We start from the raw sequence: 26,300 nt of genomic DNA on the forward strand, positions 1-26,300 counted from the left end.
ATAGGGATTTACATTTTCAACTTTTTGGCAGTTTACTTGTTATTGACAACCTAGGATTCTTAATATCATGACCTTTTAATCTTGACCAATGATTCTTTCCTTTGCATAGGCCACCTCCGATTAGGATTTATTCGAACAGGTGGCTCCTCTAAGGAAGTAAATTATTGCGATCTAGCCGTATGGAGACGAGATGAGTGACAATAGTGAGAGAAGGAAGATTGAAAGAGAGGAGGGGAGAGGACGATATGGGTTGATTTTCGGCCGCTGAGTCATCAGCTTAGTTAGAAGCAGTTGTCATGTCATGAGAAGGGGAAGGATCAGATATCTGTGATGAGAGTACTTTAAAGGATTGACAGGGCTGAGGAGAGATCTGAACCAGAAGTATGTTTGAAGACATAGAGAACGAATGAAGAGGACACTTCAAGGAAATTGACTTTGATGTCATAATGGTCTTAAAGGAGAAGGGATCGAGATACTCAACATACTCAATGGGTATCCTCTGATACCATGAAAGGTTGAAGATGGGAGATGTTGTTAGAATGTTTCTATCGACATAACTTCCGTGAAATTGAGATCACTAAATTCAGTGAGGAATTACAAAAAAAAATTGAAATTAATGAAAGTGGTACAACTTTCTGGAATCCTCTGATTGACTGTCACTGTGGCGTAGACAAGGGCTTTCGCAGCTTATTTCTCGTTCTTCAGTGTATGAAGATGTCTGAACTTTACTCCGGGCTTTGCGCTTTATTGGTTGTGAAGATGTGTGACTTTCTTCCGGTGAAGGACCTTGTGTGTTGGCTTGATCTTTGTGGAAGATTTCTTTAAGTTCTTGATTGCTTTCTTGAATTGAGAGCTTTTCTTCTCTTCTTGAAGTAACTTTCTCTCTGAATCCTTCTTGTGTTTTTTATCCCTAAAAAAGAGAGGAAAATGCCTTTATATACTCCTTCCTCATGCAATAACTATGCTCAACTAAATTGCTTAGTGATGTAATTGGTTGTGACTGTCTTTTTTTTGGGTTTGGTGGTAGTGGGTTGTACCTAAGTTGGTGGCCTTTGGGCTTCCTCTTAATGGGCCACCCATGTAGGCCCAAGCGAGAACATATACATGTAAAACCCTTTTTATGGTCCACTTAAGGGATTGACGGCAATCTTGTAATTTAGTGTAGACTTGATGTCCACAGTTTCCATTCTTAGGTGGCCTGGGCGTGAGCCATTCAATGGAAACAATGGCAATGTCCCATTCTCAATATGGCAACATTTTTGCATTGGCAACATGCATTTGACAGTTTTGACTAGCTTGGCCATTGCTAAACTTAGAGGCTAATTTTGAAAGACAAAAAGTTTGATCGAAGTTAATAGCCCAAGGTCCTTCTTCCTATACTTTCACAAGAACGAAAAAAAAAAAACACACACTCTCTCTCGTTTCGATTTTGGAAAGCAAGGAGGAAAGTGCTCTTTTTCACGGCAAAGAGTAGAAGCATTCCATCGGCCGTAGGAGGATAGAAAAGACCTTTTGGCGCTTCTCACGCAAGTTGGAGAGTTCAAGATGGATGCCACACACATTTTGTCTTGCACTTCATTAAGCTAAATTTTCTTTAATTTCGATGACCAAAGTTCCAAAGGGATCCGACCATAAGGGTTTTAGTTTTACAGATGCTGATTCCCCTTTTCGTAGCAGCCTATAGATTGTGTTTACATGGCAACTTAAAAACAGAAAACATATATGAGTTACATTTATATTTTTATGATTGAAATGATGAAACTCTGGAAATCATTGTTATGAAATGTCATGTTAACTATATGAATCTGGTGTGTTTTGGCTTTGTGGCTTGCAGACAAGATGCAAAATGGATCTTGTAAATGTTTTTAAATTTTCAATGGAAGCAGTAGTTACTGGTCCATTTGATCTTCCTCTTGATAAAACTAGTCTACAGCAGTCACCATTCTGAGAAAGGATCTGTGGTGTCCCAATAAAAAATGGCAGTGATCAATTTCTTCGTCGGCAGTTCCTTCTGATCTCTCCTTGCAATCCAGTTTTGACATTTAGACTCCCCAAATGAATCATGGCTTCGCGGAACCTCTTCTCCCACTCGGTCGAGTTTCTGCTCAGCATGGATACAGTTTCATCATATAGTACCTGATCAGAGAGCAGTAGACCTCTACCCTCTTCTAGATTCTTATAGTACATGTTATCAAATTTGAAGGGTGTTACAGGGTCAAAAGGAACTATCATCCCCAAGTTCCTGCCCGTTGCACAGATCCTCTTCCGTCGGGCAGCATAAGCACTATTGATTCTTGGGTCTGTTTCTGTTGTGGAATTATAGTAGTAGAGTCTGTCCCAGATAGATACACAGCGAGCAAAACCTATTGTATGGGATCCTGTAACCAGAAATGAATTCAGAGGAAGGACTCAGTAAAGAGGAAAAGCTGGTGAATGAATTGAATGAGTGAAGAGAGATGAAAGGGTATATAATGGGGACTTGACTTGAGAGAGTGATCATCTCCTCGTCGGACAATCCATGCCCGAGGAAATTATTTTTCAGCTGGATTGCACTGAATTGTGGTTGAGGCAAGCTGATTACAGCGAGTAATGCAGAAGAAAGTCTCCCATCTCTGCATCCAGTAGGAACTTCCCAAGCTGGTCCTCCAGCCTAATAATCAAGCTTGATATCTCTGTTATTTAGAAAGGTAACATCTAGCAAGACAATCCTTATGATGTGAAAACAACCAATTACTCCAAAAGCTTAAGCTATTAGAGTTGTGTGTTATTTAATCATTTATTGTTCAGCACTCCACCTCACGTGTGGCCCCTATTTTTTTGGGTTGTCCATATACATGGCACATGTGCCCCCTCTTTTGGGTGGGCTGTACACGTGGATTTTTAGCATCAAGGAGTTATTGGGTTTTGAACCTAGGACCTGCAGTAACGCAATAGCTCTACGTGAAAAGAACCAATTACTCCAGAAGCTAAAGCTGTTAGAGTTGGTGTTATTTAATCATTTGTACTTCAACATACAATTCATCTTATATCTGTTTCCTTAAATTTTCTCTTCAGATGTTTCTATTTACTGATGCAATAGCTAATTTTCAGAAAGGTAGGGATATCTGGGTATTTCTAGCTGTTTTGTTTTGTAGAGAAGTTAGAGAAGACAGAATTTCCTTACAAGGAGGACAGCTTCTCTGGCAGAGAGTGCAAGGATGTCTGCACAGGAGATGGTTGAGGGACATAGAGCTTCAAGGACCGTCTTTATCAAGTCCACCACCTCGAATCCTCGAAGACTCTCATTGGGGAGAGCCACCTTCTCTGGCGGTGGATATCCGCTAGCTGGGTCTAACAACACTGAAGCATCACAGCCCTACAAAGAGAGAGTTGATGTTCAAAGACCCAACATCATTTATGTGAAGAAATCTTCCATCAAGGTTCTATTTCTTTTGACGTAAAATGGGCGTAAAACCAAATTTATGACCATTTTTAAGTGAAAAAATGAGCCTAAAATTTGTTTTTCGCCCATTTTACACCCAAAAGAAACTGGTCTGGACCAATAAGAAAGACAAAAGTTCGTTGAGAAAGGTGAAGAGAAGCACCGCAACGAAGCAATCATGGTAATGGAGACGCAAAAGAACGGCTGGCAGAGATGGGTTATAGCGTGACTTAAGCCTCACGAGTTTGGAGACAATTGCCTCTGCTGCAGGGCAGCTCTTAGCGTAGAAACCGACTCTGAGTGAAGAGAGTTGGCTCACTTTCAACAGAACAATCACTACCATTACCAACCAAGCCTGTTGCATCTCCTGTTGATTGTGTAGAAGCACTTTTGGGGATTGCAAGAAATCAAATGATTGGAAAGCATATAATGACTGATTCCTAATGATCTAAAAATTAGAATCGAACCCATCTTTCTAAGAAGTCTATATTAACATCTTCTTGAGGTTTGGTAGAGTATGAATTAGGAGTTGGGGGTGTGTGGGAGTATTGTGGTTCAGGATTAGCAAAGCCAATTCATTGTATAAAAAAAATGGTTAGAAGGGAATAGGGTGCTCATACTCTCCTGCCCTCTATCTTTTCTAGTTTGAATAGTGATATGGGTTGGAAGTTGGGTAGTGAGTAATTGATTTTGTGTTAGAAGGTGGCCTTCTATGAGAAAGTTGAGAGGAAGATTTTGTCCAAGAGATATATTTAAATGCAATGCTGATGATAGACAATTAGTGGGTTAGGTGGTAGTGAAGTCAGTATAGCAATGGAGGAGCTTGTTGAGATGATCTTAGATATCACATCTGCATCAGTTTAATGGGGTTTAATAGATCTTCTAATGGTTTTGTAAATAGTTATGTCACCCCCAAGTTGCCCATTGCCCCCACCTTTGATTGATGTGAACCATTCATCTAAGAGATCGATGAACGGAAACGACCCTTGTCCAGTGCACAAGTGGCATATGTGCTTGGTGATAGGGGCCATTGATCTTATGGTTAATAACAGGGCGACCAATTATGTTTAGGTCTGATGCTAAATGAAGATCTCATCCGCGATGAAATCATGCAAAAATCAAAGGACAATATTTTATTTGATCAACGGTCTAGAATCATTTATGAGAGTGGGATCAAAGGTATAAGCTGGACATGTGATGGCCAAAAATATTCAGACTTCGTCACCATTCACTTAGACAGTCGGTGGGTTCATGCTACCAATGCTCATCTTTAAAGATATTTCATTCATTTTATGAGCCTTGCTATAGATCATACATATCAAGCAATAGTACAAGCCATGATTCAACTAACTGTTTTTTTAGGTTTGGAAATGCTTCTCCTATGAACTGAACTTTAATGCAACTACCCGTTTTTCACTTTTTGGATGTTGGGGGAGGGAAGGAGATTAATTTTTTATTTTTATTTTTAAAGTGAAAGGATTTTACCCCTTAATTGCGTCGTTATGCAAGAGATAGTGGTTTAGGGAAGAAGTGGAGTAAATTTTTATGAAACCAAGATTGAATCGAATTTTTCAACCTGTAAGCCAACCCCAAACTAGGGGTGTAAACGGATCGAATTCGGAGTGGATATGGCTATATCCGAATTCGATTACAGTATACACTATCCGAATTCGGATTCGGATTCGGATTCGACGGATATTTAATATCTATTACCGAATTCGTATCCGTCGGATATTGTTCGAATTCGGATATTATCCGTATCCGTTTATCCGGTAAATTCGAATATTTTATTCGAATGAATTTTTCAAACCCTAAAACTAGACCTCTACATTCTCTTTACAAAATTAACTCTCAAACCCTAAAATATATGAGATCTTCTTCTTCCTTTTAAAACAAAGGCAGAGAGAGAGAGAGGGAGGCGATGGGGATGGATGATAGTGTTGGTAGTGGTTTTTGGGTTTTTCCTTTTTTTTTGTATATGATGGAATGGGTTTGGGTTATTTTGATGGAATGGGGTTTGGGCTATTTTTGTTTTTATTTTATTTTTTCTAAAAAGAATATTCACTTTTCTTATAGAAACAAAAGATAGTGTGTCATTACTAAAAATAAATATTAATGATATTATTAATAATAAATAAAAAGGATTTACTTCTCGGATTCGGATGTTAAACGGATCGGATATACCATTTACCAGATTCGCATCCGCTAAGAGCCGGATATCTCATAAACGGATTCGGATAATATCCGCTTGAAACGGATTTGGATAATATTCGCTTTAAACGGATTCGGATGCGGACGGTAATCGAATTTCTGAATATCCATTTACACCCCTACCCCAAACCAATCACCCAAGACTTATGGGTCGGGTCGAAGCGGGCCAGGTAACACCCGACCTAATTTGCAACCTTAGTTTGAAATCCTTTCAGTTTGGATAATATCAACAATTGTTAATATTGATTGCTGCCCAGTACGGAGAGATTTGCCACTTGATATGATATAAGGGCCTGTTTGGATACCTCACAGTTTGTATTTGGATTTGGAATTGAGTTTTGAATACAAAATGATTATATCTGCCAGCTCATATTGAGGGAGACAGAGAGGGAGGGGTAGTTCCTCCTACCGGAGGGGAGAGGTTGAGGAGCAAAGAGGGTGAAGTAAATTGTCAGGTCTGTGAATTTCTAATTACTTCTTTCCACAGCATATTTGGAAATCTGATTTTTTTCACTATCAGTAGCTGATTTGGAAATCCAAGTCCAAGGATATGATTTGGATCCAATTCAAAACTCAAAATGGGCTGCAAATGTGAGAAATCCAAATCAAAATCTTCTCCGCATCCAAACGGGCCCTAAATTAATAAGAACTATTAGGAAGCTCTTCTCTCTTGAAAAAGAGGGGTGGGACTACCATATTTTGATAGTGGCACTAATCACTTTACTGTTACTATTTTGGTTGACTGCTGACAGCTTATAAAGGGCAGACCCCTTAGCAAATCCCTGTAAAAAAAATAGCAATGCATTCCAGGAATTAACCTTTTTTTTTTATACTTCTCTAATTGACTGAGCATTTCGGGAATTTAATAGTTTTTGACAGTTAGTTAATAACAAGGTAATTGGTCACATTATGAAAACATGGTCGTGCGAATATCAGTCCCCTTATTAAGAACAGATTTTTTATGACAGTTTCTGAAGTTACTAAAAAAATATGGTAATCAGAAATTATTCGAAACGAATCCCTTCTGCTGCCTTTTGCCATTCAAACCTATCTTTTTCTAAACGGTCATTTCTTTTACCAGACGCCTCAAGATTCAAATCGCCTTTTTACTTTTTTCTTTCCTAAAACCACAAGAGATAAGAGAGAGAGAGAGATGAACAAGAAGATGGTTTAAAACCTTTGATTGAATTTTTCATTTTTTTTCCTTTTCGCCTGCTAGTTCTGGAGAATGGGGAAAGAGGAGAGAGAAAATCCTTCGATTTTCAACATTCCTACCTCCTGTCCGATTCCTTTCTCATGCACATAAAAAACCCCTCTTCTTCTTCACTCTCTTTCTTCTTCGATCTCTCTATCTTGAGATCGATCGATTTCCACCCTCTTTTTTCATCTGTACAGGAGAATTCTTTTTTTTTTTTGCTTCTCGAAACAAAAATTATTCGTATAAAAACAACGAAACGAGAATCTCTCTCTCTTCTTCGACATCATCTTCATCGGATTGGATTTTTTTCTCTCACTAATTTCAAGCGATCCGACTGAGTCCAATCCGTTTCACGGCGGCATTCATCACGCTATCTGGCTGCTGGAAACACAAGCTGTTCTTCTCAACACCAGACATGTAATCCCTAACTTCCTTCTTAATCATCTCTTGCATCAATGATAAAAACGCAGGAGAGAATGGGAAATAAGACGAGAATTTCTCAGCCGAAGAAGGATCCTCCTGTTGCTCGTTAATAGTAGTAGTACTACTAGTAGTGTTTGCTTGGCTACTGGTAGATCCTCCTGAATCCGAGCCAGGAATAGACAGACTCAGAGACGTAGGTGGATCTTTCATTGAAGATGAAGTCGTCGGAGGTAAGATTCCTCCGGTTCTCGCAATCGGACGATAGATCTGAGAAAGAGGAAGACTCGAATCATTAACATCCGATCCAGATCCAGATCCAGATCCAGAGGGACTACTAGGGCTCAAACACAGATCTGAGACCGCCGATCTCTTCAACGGGGGTTGATCATGATCTAACGACGATCCTGCTCCGGCATCGGCCTCATCGTTGCCGGATGAAGAAAATTTTCTCTTGAGAGTAGAATTCCAATGGTTTTTTATCGCGTTATCGGTTCGGCCGGAAAGAAGGCGAGCTATGGTGGCCCATTTGTTGCCAAACTTGGCGTGAGCTCTGATGATGGTGGTGTCCTCCTCCGGCGTGAAGGCCCGATGCTCCACCTGCGGCGAAAGCTGGTTACACCACCGGAGACGGCATGATTTTCCCGATCGACCGGGAATCGATTTGCTTATCAGAGACCAGTTCCTCGCTCCCTCCTTCTCCACCAGCTTGCTCAGTGTATCGTCCTCCTGAGGACTCCATGGCCCTTTGATTCGATCTACATCATTCCTAGAACACGCCATGGATCAAAATCGGTTTTTCCTGATTCGTTCTAGAAATAGAAACCCTAACCCTAGAACAAAAAATCAAAGAAAAGAAAGATCAGTTTTTTTTATTCTGAGAAGCATGTGTAGTGTGTTACAAAGGACGAAGAGGAGGAGAGCGTGTGGAGAGAATATATAGGGGACGGGGATGAGGTGACCGGGAATAACCGGTTAAAATGACAGGTCAGTGCAACGGTTCTTTCATGCAGACGGTTGCTTGATACAGCTGTATTGAGGACACGCGTCACCATCTCACCGCTCTGATTACCCATTTTTCCTTTTTTCATTTGATTTTCGTTCGTTTCAAAATTGGATAACTATTCCAGATAAGGGAAAAAGAAGAGAGCTAAATCCAGAAAACGGTAAAAATGAGATAACGAGAGGAGTAACATTCTCGGGAAATGAGATGAGATGAACACGTGTGTTGACTGAGCCAGGCTGGAGAGCATTAGGTGAAACGGCCGCACGGAAGTGGTGACGTGGCAATAACGACAAGCTTGTCGCCAAATCGGGTAGCGTATCACTACTGCCTTTCTGTCACTCCAGCCTGTAAAATTCATACCCCCCTATTTTACTAACCGCACCCCCTCCCAGCACGCCCTAATCTTTTGAACCGCCGAAACTGACACTTCTCCTTCCTCCCTCTTTCCATTTTTCCAGCCTTTACTATTTCTTAAGTTAAAATAACCGATCCGTATCAATTTTCTGTTACTCGTACATCGTACCTAATGTTGTTAGCGTGTGCAACATTTTGAATTTTTTCGGACAATAATAAATTCGCACCCCCTCTAGGATAATTCGCACCAATGTAAAGTAAGAGAGTGGTGCGAATTATCCTGAAGGGAGGGCTAATATATCAGCTTCCTTTTTTTCTCTTTCTATTATAATGTTATATTGTTTTCATTACTCTGACCAGAAGAGCCTCCGCTCCTCCCCCGGTCGGTGACACGCGCGCATTTTAGCTCTTTCCCAACTGATCTCGCGAGATTTTCGCCGACGCGAGAGATTATTTTGAAAAGTATGGAGGAAGATTAGGAAACTTCCAAATTTTCTTTTCCGTTTTTTTATTTTTTTCACTCGTAACTGCTCTCTTTTTCTCATCTCAACTCAAAAGATATAATAAATCTAACTGGTGTGAGAAATTAAAAAAAACGGGTTAACTAAATCTAACTGATTGGGTCACGAACATAAATTACAGTTATTTAAATACAACTGAGGAAGACAATACTGTGGGGGTTTCAATGGTGACGATCAATTCTTGGGTCCCATTATGCGACATCTACGGTCAAGATGGTTGATCTCGGAGAACATCTTGAGCAGCCCAGATGTTCTTGGTCTCAACTGGAATAGACATTGCATGCCTCGGATAAAGCCTAAGATAAAAGGACTTAGAAGATCAACGGTATAGATTTCCTTGAATCAACCCAAACAGTCAATTAGAGGGGCCACGGCCTAAATAGGTTGTGTCCCAAAAAATCATTTCCATAGGTTGATCCTAACCCTCCGAACTATAAAGGGTTAGGATCAACACTCTAATATTCAGTCCCTCTATTGATTGCTGGGAGGCAGCTGGCTCAGTCCAACTTCAAGACTTGTATTAACCAATCGATTGTGTAGGATAATTATATTCTCCCATATATTGGCCTAAATGGACATCAAGTGTTGGAGATGGTCCAACAACAACTTGAACCTGATTCTAGCTTATCTTTTGAGGAGAGCAAGCAATCTGCTAAAGAATAAGGAGGCCGATTTATTGTCTCTATGTGGTATGAGTTGTATTCTCTATGATGGTGGTGACCCTTGGAATAAGGGAAGTTACGAGTAGTTATTTTTCAAAGAGAAGGTAAAAAATGATGGTGGTGACACTTGGAAGTTGCAAATAGTGGTATGAAAGTTGCAACTGGTGGTGGTGACCTTTGAAAGTTACAAGAAGTAGTGGCAAGTGCTATTCAAATTTCAAAGAGGAAGTTATTGTTGATAGTAACCACCACAAGAAGGCTATATGAAGAGAAAGGATCACTCACAACATGAAACAACTATGTATTAATTTACTCTACTTTCCTACTTATCTTAGTTTGTAGTCATGTGAGTTTGTAGTCTCTTATTTCGGTAGTACCAGGATTGTAATCGTTCTCCGACAACACCAGAATTCTTGTAATTGGTTTTTGACAGTACCGGAAACTTGTTTTCGCAGTACTGAGACTTTGAAAGGAATCATCTTCTAAGGTGAGCTTTTCTTTTATGCATTGGTGATTATTTGTCTTTCTGTTACTTTTGAGCCTGATCTTCGCTTATTTTTAGTACTCCGCCAAATTTAATAGTGTATCTAAAGAACTCGTAGAGCATAAGGAAGAAGTGTTGTTTCCCTCTTTTTCTCAATCGTCTGAGATCTGATCTCAACGGATGAAAAGGCCCGGTTATCCTTTTCCTGACTGAATTTTGGAAAATACCTTTCCCTAGTACGCCCGCATCAATGCCCATTAGATAATCCGTTGCCATACAATACCATAGCCAGCCCGATCTTTCTCCTATTAATTATTCAAAAACAAATATTATAAGAGGAATGCTAAAGTTAAGTGCCACCTTGCAAAAACAAGCAGCAAGGTATCTCCATTAGACCAAGTCACCTCATTTTATTTATTATACTCCTGCTTTTAATTTTTTCAGTGTCATTATAACTACAATGAGGCGACGTCAATCCAGTGGAGAGTCTTGCGGCTGCTTTTTGCAAGGGCGCCCTTCATTTAGCATTTCTCATCTTATAAAGATGATCAGTGTTACAACTTAACATGGGATTTGCTAGGGTTCATCGCAAAAAGGCATTTTGCGGCTGGTCTGTCACACGTCAGACTAGCCACCTCGTGAATCGTCGCACATCAGACTAGCCACCTCGTAAATGGAGACAACACATTCACGAGGTGGCTGGTCTGACGTGCGACAGACCAGCCGCGAAATGCCTTCTGCAATGGACGCTAGCAATTGCCATTTAACATTCACCTCTTAGCCCCAGCCAATGCTATAATTGTGGTGATCGAGTTCTCGTTAATCAGACCTGGCAATCCTAGTCCATAGGATCAACATAAGATCAGGAACTTGTGGGTCACCTCTTGGTTGTCCATTGATTTGATCGGCAATCACAAAGTTGTGTTTGTCCACCTTGATTGGATGATCTGAACCCCCTGTTCTTTCTAGCTTGTAGCTAAATAATTGATTTTTGTTTGCATAAATCTAACGGATATCCTATCCACTTGACGAGAGGCCTAGACCATGCGGGCTGTCTCATGATGCTCCGCCCAAATCAACGATCTTTTTTTTATAGGTAAGTTGGGGTTTGGCGGGGACCCCTGCCGGTTTATTAGAATGTAAGTGATATTACAATCAGCATATAAAATACTAACCTTATCATAAGAATAGGGATACATACCATGAGAACAAAGATAAGACCTATCCTTAGAAGCAATATCAAAGGAAAAGTGGAAGCACAAAGTATCTCTAGAATCACTAATAATTAAGGGCATCTATCATCCTCTGACTCAATCTCCTAGCTCTCTAGCTTGTCCGTAAATTCTGGTGGTTCTTTGTACTCACCTCCTACCGTACTTCAATTTCATTACCTTCAGTGGGAGATCTAGTTTTTCTGGGAGACTGAATCTCATGGTTTCTGATTCCTTTCAGCTGTACAACCTCCAAAGTCGCTAGTTCAGCTTCTTGGTCATGAGACTGTGAGGCCTCTTGTAAATTTTCTAAAACAAAGTATGGATTTTGCAAGATGATATCTGTGTGTTTGTTTGAGTCCACCTCAGTAATCTCCTAAGTTACTAAGGCTTGATCCCTATCCGACTTCTTGATGAGGCTTGATCCCTGACCTGCATGATCCACATCTAAACAAATAATCCTAAATAATAATCAGCAGGAAAATTTTAACAAAAAAAAAAACCCTTTTAACAAACTTTATCAGCAAGAAAATCTCTAAATTTTGAATAATTACTAAAATTACTAAATCAATTGCCCAACATGAGTTTAAATTTTTATTCGAGCTATTATTTCTTTTCCCAAGCAACATTAAGATATTAAAAATGGAGTTGTTTTATCATTTATGCCTTATCCACTTATTTTTTAGACAAAAGTAGAAGCACGGGTGAAGCACATTTGTTTCGCATCATCCCGCGTGAAATAATTTTGGCCATCTATAAAAAAAGGCCCAGCAGAAAAAACGTTTGAATCATTGAAAATGTGTTCTTATTATAATTAGATCAGAGATACCTAATAAATGGAGGTGTTATTATCGAAACAGAGTGGATATTTCCAATACGAGTTTATGGAGCCAATTATCTTCTTTTTTGGTTAGAGAAAACGGTTTCTACACACAAGTGTAGATAGGTTATCTGCACACTAGCTTAAAATACAGTGGATGGCATATTGTTTGGGTGATCCAAACCATTCATTTGATTGGCCCTCACATAGATAGGGTGTCCTCAAAAGATCAGCTCCATAGGATCATCCCAACCCTACGATTTGAGGAGGTAAAACGGACGTGTATAAACCTTCACAAATATGTCCATTTTTTGCCTCCACCGTTCTAAGGGTTAGGATGATCCTATGAAGCTGATTTTTTGGGCACAACCTATGTATGTGAGGGCCCATCAAATGAGTGCTTTGGATCACCCAAAACAATGTGGGCCCCCACTGTATTTTAAGCTAGTGTATAGATAACTTATCTACACTTGTGCTCGAGGTTTAACCCATATCCATTATTGTACTTCATCAACGTCACGTGTTTGAGGTTGAACCATTCATTTAGTGGGTCCAACTACATATGGGTCACATTCCGAAAATCATATTGATAGGCGCATCCTAACAACTTTGGGAGAAATTCTGACCATAAATTGTGTGTTGATTATTGAAGTAAATTAAAAAAAAAAAATGTGGTGGGGTCCAGATTCAACTAGTATTTTGATTGGAAATTAATTAGATTATCGTGTGAATTAGCAGTGGTAGGGGTGATGCCAAATCCAAGCTTACCGACCAAAATAAAGAAATTAATTAGATTAAATATGATTTTTTTGGCCCTTAGGGATTAATGTGGTGGGCACCAAATGAATGATCGAGAGCTTCTCAGCATTTTCTTTTGTCTTCATACGTAAGGCTCGATTCATACATTCCACCCAGTCTCTACCGTACACATGATCACGCATGGTGGGTATTGGGTGGGACCCAATCCTAACGCTACACTCTAAAACTACAACCTCTTCAATCTCCATCAATCAAGCGGCTTAGAATGGTAACCTCACCTGATGAACGGTCCAAATCACACTTCAGATAAATACTCTTCTCACTTTCTCTCTCATATTATTGAGTAGGGGTTGGCCGTTGGCATGTGGAAAACGAGGGGATAGACATCGTGTGCTTTCCGACCAATAAGAAAAGCAAAAGGAATAATACAGCTCGCTTGATGATGTTCTACAAGATCAACGGGGCACTCGATCCTGTAGAACAATTAGACCTGGCAAACGGGTGGGCCGGGCCGGGTCAACCCGCGGGTGATGCGGGTGCGGGTCACACGGGTCGGGTGAGGAAATGACCCGCATTTTTGCGGGTCAGAATTTAGGTGACCGTCAACCCGCGGGTCACCCACAAATTCAAACAGTTGCTTTTTTTGGGAAATGTTATCACTGGATTTTGATGAGGGCGGTACGGCCGGCACCGTGGGATGATCCAAACCGTCCATTAGATGGCCTACAGGCTAAATAGGTGTTGCCCCAAAAATCATTTTAATAGGTTGATCCTAACCCTCCGATCTATAGAGGGTTAGGATCAAGTGATCAACCCTCTAACATTCAAGTCGGAGGATTGGGATCAACCTATGGTGCTAGCCATAACCTATTCAGGCATCAAACCCTTAAAAAATAGATTAGCATGACAAAATCACCATCCTTGGCATTAGAAAAAAAGCCATCTAACTAGATTAGCATAACAAAATCACCACCCTTAAAAAAGCCGGTGCCCGCGGGTTGAGCCAACCTGACAAATGTTTTTGCGGGTTGGGTCACCTGCGGGTTAGTTTTGACGGGTCACTAAAACTTAGACTTGTGCCCGCAAATTTGTGGGTGGGTCGACCCGACCCGCAAGCACGGGTCGCGTTTGCCAGGTCTAAGAACAATCCAAAAAAAGTTGAACCATTGACTTTGTAGCCTTATTCTTAACTGATGGCAATGTTCGTTCAGCATCGGAATCAACGGTCTGGATTATGCGAGATCCAATCTTTGATAGTTAGGACGGGTCACGATAAACACAAGAACAAAGTTGTGTGGGACCGACTGCCACGCAAGCGTCGCTTTAGTTTTGTGTCACTGCAGGGGAATGGGTCCCACAGTTCTTCGTCGTTAATTGTTTCACACGTGGCAGAAGAAAACCCGCCAACCACCATAACCGTTGCTCTCCCTTCCCCACCGCTAAAATGGGGATCGCCACGTCATCAATTTGCCAGCTATCACGCATTATTATCTATGACTGTTCAGGATTCAGACAGACGTTCGCAATATCCAATAATACCCGATCCTTCCTATCGTGAGCCGCTTCTTCTAACGTAAGCAGCGAAGAAATGTGTGCAGGATTTGAAATCTGAAAAATACCGTTGGAACCTCTCCACCAAATCGTCAATAGTACTTCACTGATCCGTGCCCACGGGAGTCCGCCTCCCATTTCCACTGTATAAGTGGAAATTGCAGGTATCTAATAATCCATCACCAAATTATTTTTTTTTGGGAAAATGAGATACCCTCACCATGGTTTAAAATTTCGGTTTCGGTAACCGTTTCGGACATTCAGAAAACCGAAATTTCAGACCGAAATTCCAAAATTTTGTAACGTTTTTTTTAAAATAAAAATTGCATTTTCTCGAAATTTCGGACCGAAATTCTAAAATTTTGGCCGAAATTTGGTAAATGGCGAAATATTTAATTTCGAAAAATACCGGTTTCGGTCCTCACCGAAATCCAAAATTTTGCCGGAATTTTAGATTTCCGTCGAAATTTAAAACCATGACCCTCACAACCATGTTTTGAAATTTTAACTAACTCATATTGTCTTTTAGTATTTAAAGAGCTGTCAAAGGTTATTACAGTTCCCCGAAAAGCTCTCCCAAGCCATTTAAAAAGGAAAGGACAAAGCTAGATTCGTGCAATTATATTTAAAACATGGCTGTGCTGATATCATTTCCCTTTTTTTTTAATCCAGCTGACCAAGCATTATTATCCCAATGAATTTTGTTACGGCCTATAATGGATGACTACGATGATCAATTTTGGGCAACCGTTCTCAATCTTAATGATCAATTTTTGGGCCCCACATGGCGAAATGTATGTTTAATTGAAAGCCTTGAATTGTACACTATCATAATGCGACTCAAGCTCATGGTCCAATTCCGGTCCAATAGATATCAGTGTAAATCTTTTAGGTAGGATTGAGGTTGTCAACATGTATTGGATCAGCATATGTCTGTCACGATCCATCACTTTAAAAAAAACCAAGGAACTCTCATCCGAAAGCATTGCAAAACAAGAGTTAGGGATCCATTTGAATCATAGCTAGATTGGGTCCTACCGGGTTGAATCCTTGGATTTATTGGTTACGGTTCAAACGAGATATTTTAAACTTTATTATGTTAGATGTTATGTACCATTATATTTGGCTTCTGGATAACTGATAAGCTTTTTCGACAGTGTTTGGTCCCATTTTATTTAACTAAGAGAAGTCTATGTCTCACATGAGCCCAAAGGACTTTGTGTCATTTATCTATGCCCACCCATTTTGGGCCGGATCCAAGGATTCATCGGAGCGTCATGGTCCGCTTACATGCCTATGTCGAAACTTAAATGAGCCTCAATGAATTAAAGGGCTAGGATCATTTCATCAATCCAGGGATATCAGAAATGGGCTGACTTGTGGCCAAATAAAAATATTTTGATCATGTTCAGATAGCACATTTGGGGGACCCAAAAGTTGGGGGTTAAGGAAAGAGTCTAGCACATATATAACAAGACCTACCATCTATGTCAATAACCACCTCATACGATCTAGACCATTGATCGAATAATATGGATGCCATGACCTCTATGTTAGCATGAAGCTGGGTCTTGGATTTGGATCTCAAATCTTGGTTCATTAATGGCATAGGAAAAATAAAATTGATACACAACTAAGATTGGAGATTCAAAACCAAGGGTGGAGATCCAAAGAGAATAGAAATGAATTCTCTTTGGAATCCAAGGTTAAAAAAATACTAGTCAATATCAAATCTTTTCAATAATGAATCCCTTTCAATTTCAATTATTCAATTATAACAACAGTTATGTGCACATGTAAACCCCAGAACAGAAATTGGTATACGAATACCTAGTCAGGTATCTTCTATTCCTATAGAGAATAATCTCATCACGTTTGTTCACAATCCGAGGAGTGCTAATGTCCTTGCTTATAAGTTAGCAAATTCCTGAATTTGTAGACAGCAGGTATATGGGCTGCACATGCCCAATGATATTTCTCTGGAATCTCTCTCCTTTTAGTAGAGCTTGTTAATGTCTTTAAAAAATTGTCCTGATGAGTGGTGATGTTATTTCTCTTTTGTTGACTCAAATCAAGAGGAATACTGACAGAAATTTGTCTTAGAGGAGGCTATGTGCTAAGAAAGACTAGAAGTTTGCCCGAAATTCAAGTGTGAAGAAGATGGTGCTCGTCCAGATCTGCTGGTAAGTATTTTTGTTTCCTATACACGTCAATGTATTAAATCTGCTCATACATTATCCATATTCACCATCCTATTCATGTGGAATAAAACCCAACCCTATTCAAGTGCTATCTAGAAAATTTTGGCATCATGAGTACCAAATATAAGCATGGAAGGAATGGGCACCTAACTACCATCTATGGGCTAAATCTGTGAATTGGCCCTTGGTGCTAGAGAGAAACAATTTTTTTTACTGATGATAGACTAATGGATCTGATAGTAAGAATGAAGAATAGCAGTGACAGAACTATCAAATTATGACATTGTAATGAACCCAGAACCCAGATTGCTAATGTAATGTTCATTAATACTACTGCCAAAGAAGTCTGGGAGACGATGCATGAGATACATTCTACAGATGAAGGATTTCACAAGTTTAAATTATTTAAAAACGTGTTCTTGTTATAGCAGTGAAACAAAAGCCAAGCTATTATTAAAACAGTCATGGGGGTATGTAAGGAGAGCTGAATGTGTATAAGACTATCTATTAATATAGAGCTTCTGAAAAAACAACTTGAAGAATTTAGGGCTGCAAAGTTTGTCTCGGGCATCAACCCTGAGTAGTATTTAGTTCGTGGACAAATTCTTGCAAGCAAGTAGACCTCGCACAATCGACCCGTGCCCGCGGGTTGACCCAAACCACCCGCAAATTTGCGGGTACGTGTTGACATTTGAGTGACCCGTCAATATTGACTTGCAGGTCATCCGACCTGCCAAAACAAGGGTTGGGTCGGGTGAACCTGCGGGTACCTGCAATTTGTTTTTTCTTTCTTGGTTTGAGTGGCTGGAATAGTAGAATTAAATTGAATACACCCCCTATTTTTCAAAATGGATGGTACAGATCATACCATAGGATGACCCAAACCGTCCATTTGATGGGCCACAACGTAAATAGGATGCGCCCAAGAAATCATTACCATAGGATGATTCAAACCCTCCGATCTAAATAGGGACTAACATTATGGAAACTTCTCCAGATCGGATGGTTGGGATCATCGTATGGAAATGATTTTTGAGGCACAACCTATTTGCGTTGTGGCCCATCAGATGGACGGTTTGGATCATCGTATGGTGTGTGCTGTACCGTAGGGGGTGAATTCATACATAGAAGGGCGTGAATTTATCACTGCCGAAAAAAAAAAACTCTTTGGCAAAAAAATATGGGTTACCTGCGGGTTGACCCAACGCACCCGCAGTGGGTCCGGGTCACCTAAGTGCTGACCTGTAGGAATGCAGGTCTTTTTTTACCCAACCCGTTTGACCCGCACCCGCATGACCCGTAGGTAACCCAATACAACCCGCCGGTTCGCCAGGTCTACAAGCAAGAAGCTTCCTTCTCTCACAAATGTATATTCTTGTCTCCAAAATATCAAAATCTCTGCATCCTCATCTAAACTTAATGTCGGTGATGAGTCTGCATTGGTAGCAATTGTGGGTACAGGTGATGGAGGCAGAGGATGCGGTGGTAGAGATAGATGGCATGGTCATGACTTAGGCGGAGGGTCATGGAAATAGGAAGCGTGCAAATTATGGATGAACAAATCATACATCAATATGTGTTGGGACACAACAATTCATCCCACCTCATCTCTTCCATTGTCTTTTGGTCTATATGTCCTAAAATTTTCTTTTAACTTACTATCAGTAAGTAAATTAACCAAACTTCTTTAGTATTCTGGAACTTTTTACCATTTCTTTTGTGTTTTTTAGAATATAAAGACAGGGTGATTGGTGGCGCACACAAGTCAAGTATACTCTACTATTTAGATCATAGCTTGATTGGAGTTGCACTTCACTCAGCTGCTTCACACTTACAGCACTCTATCTAGGTCATCTATCTCTTAGTAATTTGAAATTATTAGTTCCCACTTTGCAGTCGGTATCGATGCTAGAGCCTGAGGCTAGTGAGCGAAACAAATATCATATAGTCTGTTCTTTTCATGGAGTCAAACAAATAAAGTTTGTTCTTTTTTCTATGATCCATTCTGATATTTGGGCTCATATTTGAATAAGGTCCGGTAAAAAAAAATTCATAATTTGGTCTCTAATTTTTTTTCATCTTGTCAGACATAGGTCAACACACAGGTTAACACAGGACATCGGCACTGGTCAACACATATTTGAGATTCCCGTTCTTTTGGAATCTCTTCCAAACCATAGGATGTCGGCTCTCTGCCAAAATTCTGAGGAATCTTTGGTGGGGGGGGGGGCATATTCCAGATGCCGAATTTATTGCCCGTAAATGCATTGATTACCAGTTTAAAGAAAGGAGGGCAAATTCCATGTAAGATCAACATGGAGAAAATTTATGACAAGAGTGGAACATGTTTCAACGATCACATGCTAAGGAGACCGTTTTGAAGAGAAATGGAGGAAACGGGAAGTAAGATTTTAGAGCAAATTATGGGAGTAATCAGGGGCGGAGCCAGGAATTTACACATGGGGGGCCGGACTAATTTACACTTTCCTCGCATTGGTCATTTTTTTTTGGGAGGGGGAGGGGGGGGACTATAGAGCCAGACTATTTTCCCTATAATTTGCTCTACAGCTATAGAGAAAATAAGGGATTTTGCAAGTCATTGGGGGCCGTGGCCACCCCCACTCTATATGTAGCTCCGCCCCTTGGAGTAATGGTTGCCATGATCTGAGCATGTGTAGAAGCCATCAACCAATACCTAGGAGGTGAAAACCAAATGGGACATTAGCTACAAAATGCTATGTAAGCCAAGGCATCAAAACCTCATGAGGTCTTTTCTGTGTAGGCCTGGGTGAAGTCTTAGAACCCCATAAGTCAGAGCTGTGGGTTGAATTCTCAATGGAACAGATATACAAGCCTGTTGAACATCTTTATGTTTTTCATAAGATACTGTTCGTTCTACATCTTCAACCCGTTTAACTACTGCTTCAAATACAATCGGTTGGCCAATTTGTTCTACATAACAAGCTTCTATTGCTGGTTTTCTACCACATGTGGCCTAGCAAATGCCTTAGTTATTGATTAGTAGTTAGTCAAGTTCATTAACTAACCTAGATAATCTATTTTTAACAAATTTTATCTGGCAGTGATAAATCGACCCCCTAATATCTTAATTAAATCGACCCCATATCTCTCTCTCTCTCTCTAATCACTGCCCTATATGGGGCTGATTTAAGATATATGGGGGTCGATTTATCGCTGACCTATTTTATCTTATCAAAGATAATTGGATATTCACCAATTATATAGATTTTAAAGAAATATAACAATGAAATATACTATCTTTGGCTTTAAAGACACGGTAGGAGTTTCTATATGAGGTATATAAATATAACATTGGGTCTCCAGCCCTGGTTCCACGTTTTGGGGTTGTCTCTATCAAGCTCTCTTGGTCCACATAGAGAAATGAAACTCTACCGCCATTCTAGAGTGTGGAATAAAGAGGGAGCAGCCAATGCTGTTTCATTATATTTTAAGAGCATTAAAACAGCAAGGAAGAAAGGATCATAAGGCATGGATGGAAGATGGTACGAAAATGACAAGTATCTTGTGACTATGAAAATAATCTAGAATGATTGTTTGCATATGCTTATGACCTATATCCTGTCTAATTTACTCATCATAAGATTTTACATGATGAAATCTCAAACTTCTACTATAGTTTCGAGAGTACTATTATTCTTCAATAACTTTGAATAGTGGTGGCAACCGTTAATACAATGCCTACCACTTTGCCATCCTACATCTTTCCCCAGCTTGTTATTCTCTTCCTTTGACGCCTTAGCAATGTCTATTGAACTAGGATGCCCTTCATCCTTTGTCTCCATACAGTTACACTGTCTTTTTCATCAAATTTCTCCAGGATCACTTCACATACTTTAAAACAATTCAATGACTTTGGCTATCCAAATTATCCAATTGTCTCATCTGAGTATCACTCAATTGATTGGTAAGGACACGATCAATCCGTCTCTAGTTGGCAGATAAGAAATTTCATGTTTTAGAAATCCCAGCGGGTGCCACTCATTTATCTCCCAATCGATCCACGCACCTCCAAGATTAAAACTAAACGACAAATCGATCTGAACTTGGAGGTTTTACTTGGTGACACCACAGAACTCCACCTCCAACTTAAATCTTCGCCAACCTTCCAATGCCCTACCATTTTTAATCCTTCCTTTCTGACGATTCACTCGAGTCACAACTTTGATACTATTTTTATGGAAAATCAAATTATTCTATTGGGCTTAAACGATGTATACACAAAAAAAAGGGCGATGATTTTTTCACCCCCACTGTATGAGGGATGTCCCCCCCTTATAACATGATTTGACGTCAAAAAGCATTAAAGTTGCCCACAATTCACGTTAAAAGGGGGGGGCACATGGGGGATCCATCTCCCCAAGCTCAATATCTGTACATTTTAAGGAGATAATTACTATTTACTATTATCTTGACTCAAAATCCTTACAAGTACGTTTATATATCTTAGCTCTTCAACACCTAAGTCTCCATCTCCTAACCCAACTAGGAAAGCTACAAAAAAGTAAGATTTTGCCGACGTTACTATATCTTTGTTTCTGTTTTCTTATTCGAATAAGGAAACCAGGAAGTGACAACCAACTACGATGGGCAGACTTGCGTATAAAATAGACACCAACCGCAACAAAAATGATGTAAAAGTTTTACCAGTTCTCAGACTACCTAGTATTTATGATATGATACTTGAAGATCATTACATTGTCAGCAAGGCGTAGAATTTTGTTCACACCCTTAGACATCCTTTTCTAACCATAAATAGGATATGATATGGTGCGAATGAGACCCATATGCCAAGAGAGGAGCCTACCTCGCTTTGACTTCCCATCACCATCCAATCCTGATCCGACGGCAATAAGCTCTAATAATTGTTTCACATCATATCATTTTCTATAGGAATTGATACACACACACTCATGGACGGTCAGGATCAACCGAAGATGGCCCCATCGTATTAAAACATATACAGCTTAATGAAAGCGTTTGCATCATATAGAATGGAACACCACCTTTCCTACCATAAATTATTGGAGGATCATAACCATCCAATCATGGATTTTCCTGACCATTAATGAAGAACCTTTATTGAACACATAAGATCATCCAATTCTAGTCGGGGCCCACCAGAAATTTAGAATAAGGAATAAAAGAGATTTAGACGGTAATTTGTCTCTAATCCAAATTTAATGATGAACATAAAGTAAGTGGGCCCACTCACCGCCATTCCTACTCCTTTTTTAAATTTTCTTCGCCCTCTTTCTCTCTTTCTCGCTGAGACAATCATCTGGTCGGTCTTCAAATGTTTATTATTTTCTTCCTTTTTTAACCATAAGGACGCAGGTAAAACTGTAATAAATGAACAATAATATGTCTTTCGGTGTACTCTAGCTTCCTCAATTTGATATTGCCAGCCCTCTCTTATTATATACAGTTACGCACTTCCCGCCACCTGCACTGAAATTTTTTAATTAGCATCTGTTCTTTCTTTCTTTCGTCTGCTTCGTTGATCTTCAAAGTCAATTGGGCCCCAAGACTGACCAGAGTGTCTTGGAGCTAGGAGGGTTAGATTCCTCTACTTTTGAAGATCAGTAGGGTTTTTATTTTTTTTCTACCTTTAACCTACAAGGTGAAGCCCACATTAATCATTTCCTTGTGTTTCTCTGCACATTTTCCATCCCCACCTCCTTTGTTTTCTTACTCTAGTCACATGGTGTTCACACCGTGTCAGAGCCTGAATCCCAGTTTTTATTTTATCTTTTCTGTTGCTCTTTCTCTATCGATTCGGTGAGCTAATCCTCTCCAAATCAACAAAAGCAGAGGAATATTAGGTGTTTTTTTCCTTCTCACTCCCTCTAGTTTCTGGGTTTATTATTTTTCCTTTCAATAGAGAAGACCAAGAAGAAGAAACAGAAGACATGTTTCGGGTTCAAGCAAGATGAATTTCCAACGCACTACATTTCTGTTTCTGATTCTGCTACTGAGTTATCCACTTTGGCTTACTGGGTTGAACTCGGATGGGATTTTCTTGCTTTCTTTCAAATATTCTATTCTAAGCGACCCTCTGTTGGTTTTACAAAGCTGGAATTACAACGACGAAACACCATGTGCGTGGAACGGAGTCACCTGCGGGGGAATTCCGGCGACAAACGAGACTTCTAGGGTCATCAGCTTGATTCTTCCCAACAGTAAGCTTCTGGGTTCGATTGCCCCTGACTTGGGTTTGATCCAATATCTCTATAATCTCGATCTTTCTAACAATTCCCTCAACGGAACCCTCCCCACCTCCCTCTTCAATGCTTCTCAGCTTCAAACACTGTCTCTCTCTAACAATGAGATCTCCGGAGAGCTCCCGGAGCTCGTAGGAAACCTAAGTAGTCTGGAATCTCTCAACCTCTCCGATAATGCGATGACCGGAATAATTCCCGGCAATCTATCTGCCCTTCCTAACCTAACCACACTCTCTCTCAAAGGCAATTATTTCTACGGAAATCTTCCTGGTGGGTTTGAGAAGCTGGTGGATCTAGATCTGTCCTCAAATATCATGAACGGATCGTTACCGTCGGATTTAGTTGGAGGGAATCTCCTCTACATGAATCTGTCTTTTAACAACCTATCTGGAGAGATCTCGCCGGAGTTGGCTTCGCGAGTGCCAGCGAATGCTACGTTGGATCTTTCATATAACAATCTGACTGGAGAAATCCCGGGGACGGGTGCTTTTCTCAATCAAAAAGCGGGTTCTTTTGCAGGGAATCCAAATCTATGTGGCAAACCACTGAAGAATCCCTGCTTGATTCCTTCAACTATCTCCACTCCCCCAAATGTCTCCACCTCTCCCCCGGCCATCGCAGCGATACCTAAATCCCTAGAAAACCCCAGGGAAGGGACGGGGAACGGGACCCAGCAAGGAGGGATGAAACCAGGAGTGATAGCAGGGATAGTCGTGGGAGATCTGGCGGGAATTGGGATTCTTGCCGTTATTTTTCTTTACATATATCAGGCGAAAAAGAAAAGGAAAGAGGACCAAACAGGACCTAAGGAAAATAAAACAGAGGAAGTGAAGGATGCAGAATGGTCGTCCGATTCCGGTGGGCTTGGATGGTCGTGCTTGAGGAGAAAATCTGGCAAAGACGAAGAGACGTCTGATACAACTGGATCAGAGACGGAAGAAGAAGAAGAAAAGCAGAGCAGCTATCAGCAGCAGCAGAAAGGAGGTGGTTCTCTAGTAACAGTGGATGGAGAAACTGAGCTAGAGCTTGAAACTCTTCTAAAAGCTTCTGCTTACATACTGGGAGCCACTGGCTCCAGCATCGTCTACAAAGCGGTTCTCGAGAACGGAACTACCTTTGCGGTTCGCCGGATTGGAGAAACCGCCCTCGAACGGTTCAGAGATTTTGAGAACCAGGTCCGGCTCATCGCTAAATTACGCCACCCAAATCTACTCCGTCTTCGCGGCTTCTACTGGGGAGACGAGGAGAAGCTCGTTATTTACGATTACGCCCCCAACGGCAGCCTCGCCGACACCTCTTACAGTAAGAACACCACTAGTCCCGTCTTCTTAGTAAATAAAAGGAGAAAATACAGTAACACACATTCCTTTATTATCAAACTTATCAACTGCACCCGATTTTTTCAATGTGTATTAGGTAAACCTTTCTTTTGAAACACTATCAATGGTAATTAATAACTCGTTTCTAGTCGGATGGCTAGAGAACTTCCTCTAGCCCGCCGACCAAAAACAAAGTGGGCCCACATTGTTAAGAAGATCCAAAACATTCATTTGATAGGTCCTGACATAGATACACGGGCGTGCCAAAAAAATCAGCTCATAGGATCATCCTAGCCCTTCAGTTTGTAGACGGACCGACTGTCAACTGAGGAGGTCCTTGTACACATCGAAAGGTTGATGAGTTTGAAATTACTGTAACTGTAGTTTTTCCCTGAATAAATTAATGCTGGCATTTTTAACAAATACACCCCTTTGACACTGTCTTTTTCATGTGGCCAGAAAAACTGGGTTCTTCTCCATGCCATCCTCTGTCATGGGATGTGCGGTTAAGAATAGCAAGAGGCGTGGCCAGGGGGCTAACCTACTTGCACGAGAAGAAACAGGTACACGGCAACCTGAAGCCCGGGAATATCCTTTTGGGCCCGGAAATGGAACCGATGATCGGAGATTTCGGTCTCGAAAGGCTCATCTTCGGCGAGACCAGTGGAAAAACCGGAGGCTCCGCCCGACATTTCGGTAGCAAACGGTGGACGCTTTCCCGAGACAGCGTCCAAGACTCTCCTGCGGCGACCGGAGTTAGTCCTTGTGGGTCCACCATCTCTACCACCGGGTGCGCATCTCCTTATCATGCACCCGAGTCGCTGAAGATCCTCAAGCCCAACCCCAAGTGGGACATCTACTCGTTCGGAATTGTTCTGTTGGAGTTGCTGAGTGGGAAGATATTCTCCGAGTCGGAAGTGAGTGAGTGGAACTCTGGGTTCATAGAGGAAGATAAGAATCGGGTGTTGAGAATGGTTGACGTATCCTTGAGGGCTGATGTGGAAGGGAAGGAGGAGGCCTTATTGGCTTGCTTCAAGTTGGGTTTCAATTGTGCTTCCATGATACCTCAGAAGAGGCCTTTCATAAAGGAAGCACTCCAAATCCTTGACAAAATCTCATCCTCCTCTTCCACAAATTATTATCATTATCCTTGATTATTATTACTCATAGTAGTGTTAATGAAGTGTGGAAATTATAAGACCCATCAACAGAGCCCCTTCACTAATTCTTATGCATGCATGTCTTTCTTTCTTTTTTTATGTGTGTTTTGTGTATTGGGTTTGGATTTAGATGGGGAGAAGGGTTGTATTGTGTCATTAACATGCTTTTTTAACTAATAACGCTTAGGGATCACAATTAAGCAGGTGTAGAATGTGAGAATTGAGAATTTTTCCTTATTTTTTTTTCAGTATGGCTTAAGAAATTGTATGACTAATCACTAGTTCTTTATTACTTTGCTTGCAGTATGTTAGTTTTCAGCGACGGTTTAACCAAAGGATCCAAAAGTAGGGAAATACTTTTTCCAAAGAAAAAAAATTTGTAGTTGGGAATGATCTGAAATACAGGCTGCAAACGCCATAGCTCAAAAACTCAGTAAATATAGTTCAGCTCGAAAGGTTGCTGAGTCGACTCAATAAAAAATTGATTTGTCTCGTGATCCGACTCGGCTCCTCCTTATTTGGGAAAAAAACACAAATCAACGTCAATCGAAAACGATAACAAAGTGAAGACTGAAGAGCGGTTGAAGAGGAGAACGTTGAACTTGGGTTGCAAATGGGCCCTCCAGATTAGACCCCGAATAGTTGTTCCAGATGGGTCCCGGCTGATGCAGAGAATTTGACATTGAAAAGATTTTTGGTTTTGATATTTATGCTCAAGACAGAACAGTCTTTGCAAGCG

At 40.6% G+C, this 26,300-nt stretch overlaps 2 protein-coding genes and 1 pseudogene across 2 annotated transcripts; 1 reads left to right on the top strand and 2 right to left on the bottom strand.

Annotated features, from left to right (window-relative positions):
* Positions 1-1,986: 1,986 nt before the first annotated feature.
* Positions 1,987-3,764, bottom strand: LOC143891968 (peroxidase E5-like). Its single transcript, XM_077396453.1, has 4 exons — positions 3,585-3,764; positions 3,164-3,355; positions 2,485-2,650; positions 1,987-2,378 (listed from the first exon to the last, which is right to left on the bottom strand). Exons 1-4 carry the CDS (start codon positions 3,762-3,764, stop codon positions 1,987-1,989), a joined length of 930 nt encoding a protein of 309 aa, XP_077252568.1.
* Positions 3,765-6,786: 3,022 nt separating this feature from the next.
* LOC143846892 (transcription factor MYB44 pseudogene) lies at positions 6,787-8,173 on the bottom strand (annotated as a pseudogene).
* A 14,180-nt stretch (positions 8,174-22,353) lies between these two features.
* LOC143846893 (putative LRR receptor-like serine/threonine-protein kinase At4g37250) lies at positions 22,354-25,757 on the top strand. The gene is made up of 2 exons (XM_077355490.1): positions 22,354-24,384; positions 24,861-25,757. The coding sequence occupies exons 1-2, from the start codon at positions 22,791-22,793 to the stop codon at positions 25,553-25,555; spliced, it is 2,289 nt and encodes a 762-aa protein (XP_077211605.1). The 5' UTR covers positions 22,354-22,790; the 3' UTR covers positions 25,556-25,757.
* Positions 25,758-26,300: the final 543 nt, after the last annotated feature.

Source organism: Tasmannia lanceolata, unplaced genomic scaffold (genome assembly GCF_043159265.1).
Source record: "Tasmannia lanceolata isolate RefF3 unplaced genomic scaffold, GAP_Taslan_0.1 ptg000015l, whole genome shotgun sequence".
Taxonomy (NCBI): domain Eukaryota; kingdom Viridiplantae; phylum Streptophyta; class Magnoliopsida; order Canellales; family Winteraceae; genus Tasmannia; species Tasmannia lanceolata.

Bases quoted from the DNA above. Each gene is read 5' to 3' on its own strand.
- LOC143891968 (XM_077396453.1), bottom strand. From the start codon at position 3,764: ATGGTAGTGATTGTTCTGTTGAAAGTGAGCCAACTCTCTTCACTCAGA. The intron at 3,356-3,584 runs GTGCTTCTCTTC...CTCTCTTTGTAG, and splicing joins ACCATGATTGCTTCGTTGCG to GGCTGTGATGCTTCAGTGTT. The intron at 2,379-2,484 runs GTCAAGTCCCCA...TTCTGGTTACAG, and splicing joins GGAGATGATCACTCTCTCAA to GATCCCATACAATAGGTTTT.
- LOC143846893 (XM_077355490.1), top strand. From the start codon at position 22,791: ATGAATTTCCAACGCACTACATTTCTGTTTCTGATTCTGCTACTGAGT. The intron at 24,385-24,860 runs GTAAGAACACCA...TCATGTGGCCAG, and splicing joins CCTCGCCGACACCTCTTACA to AAAAACTGGGTTCTTCTCCA.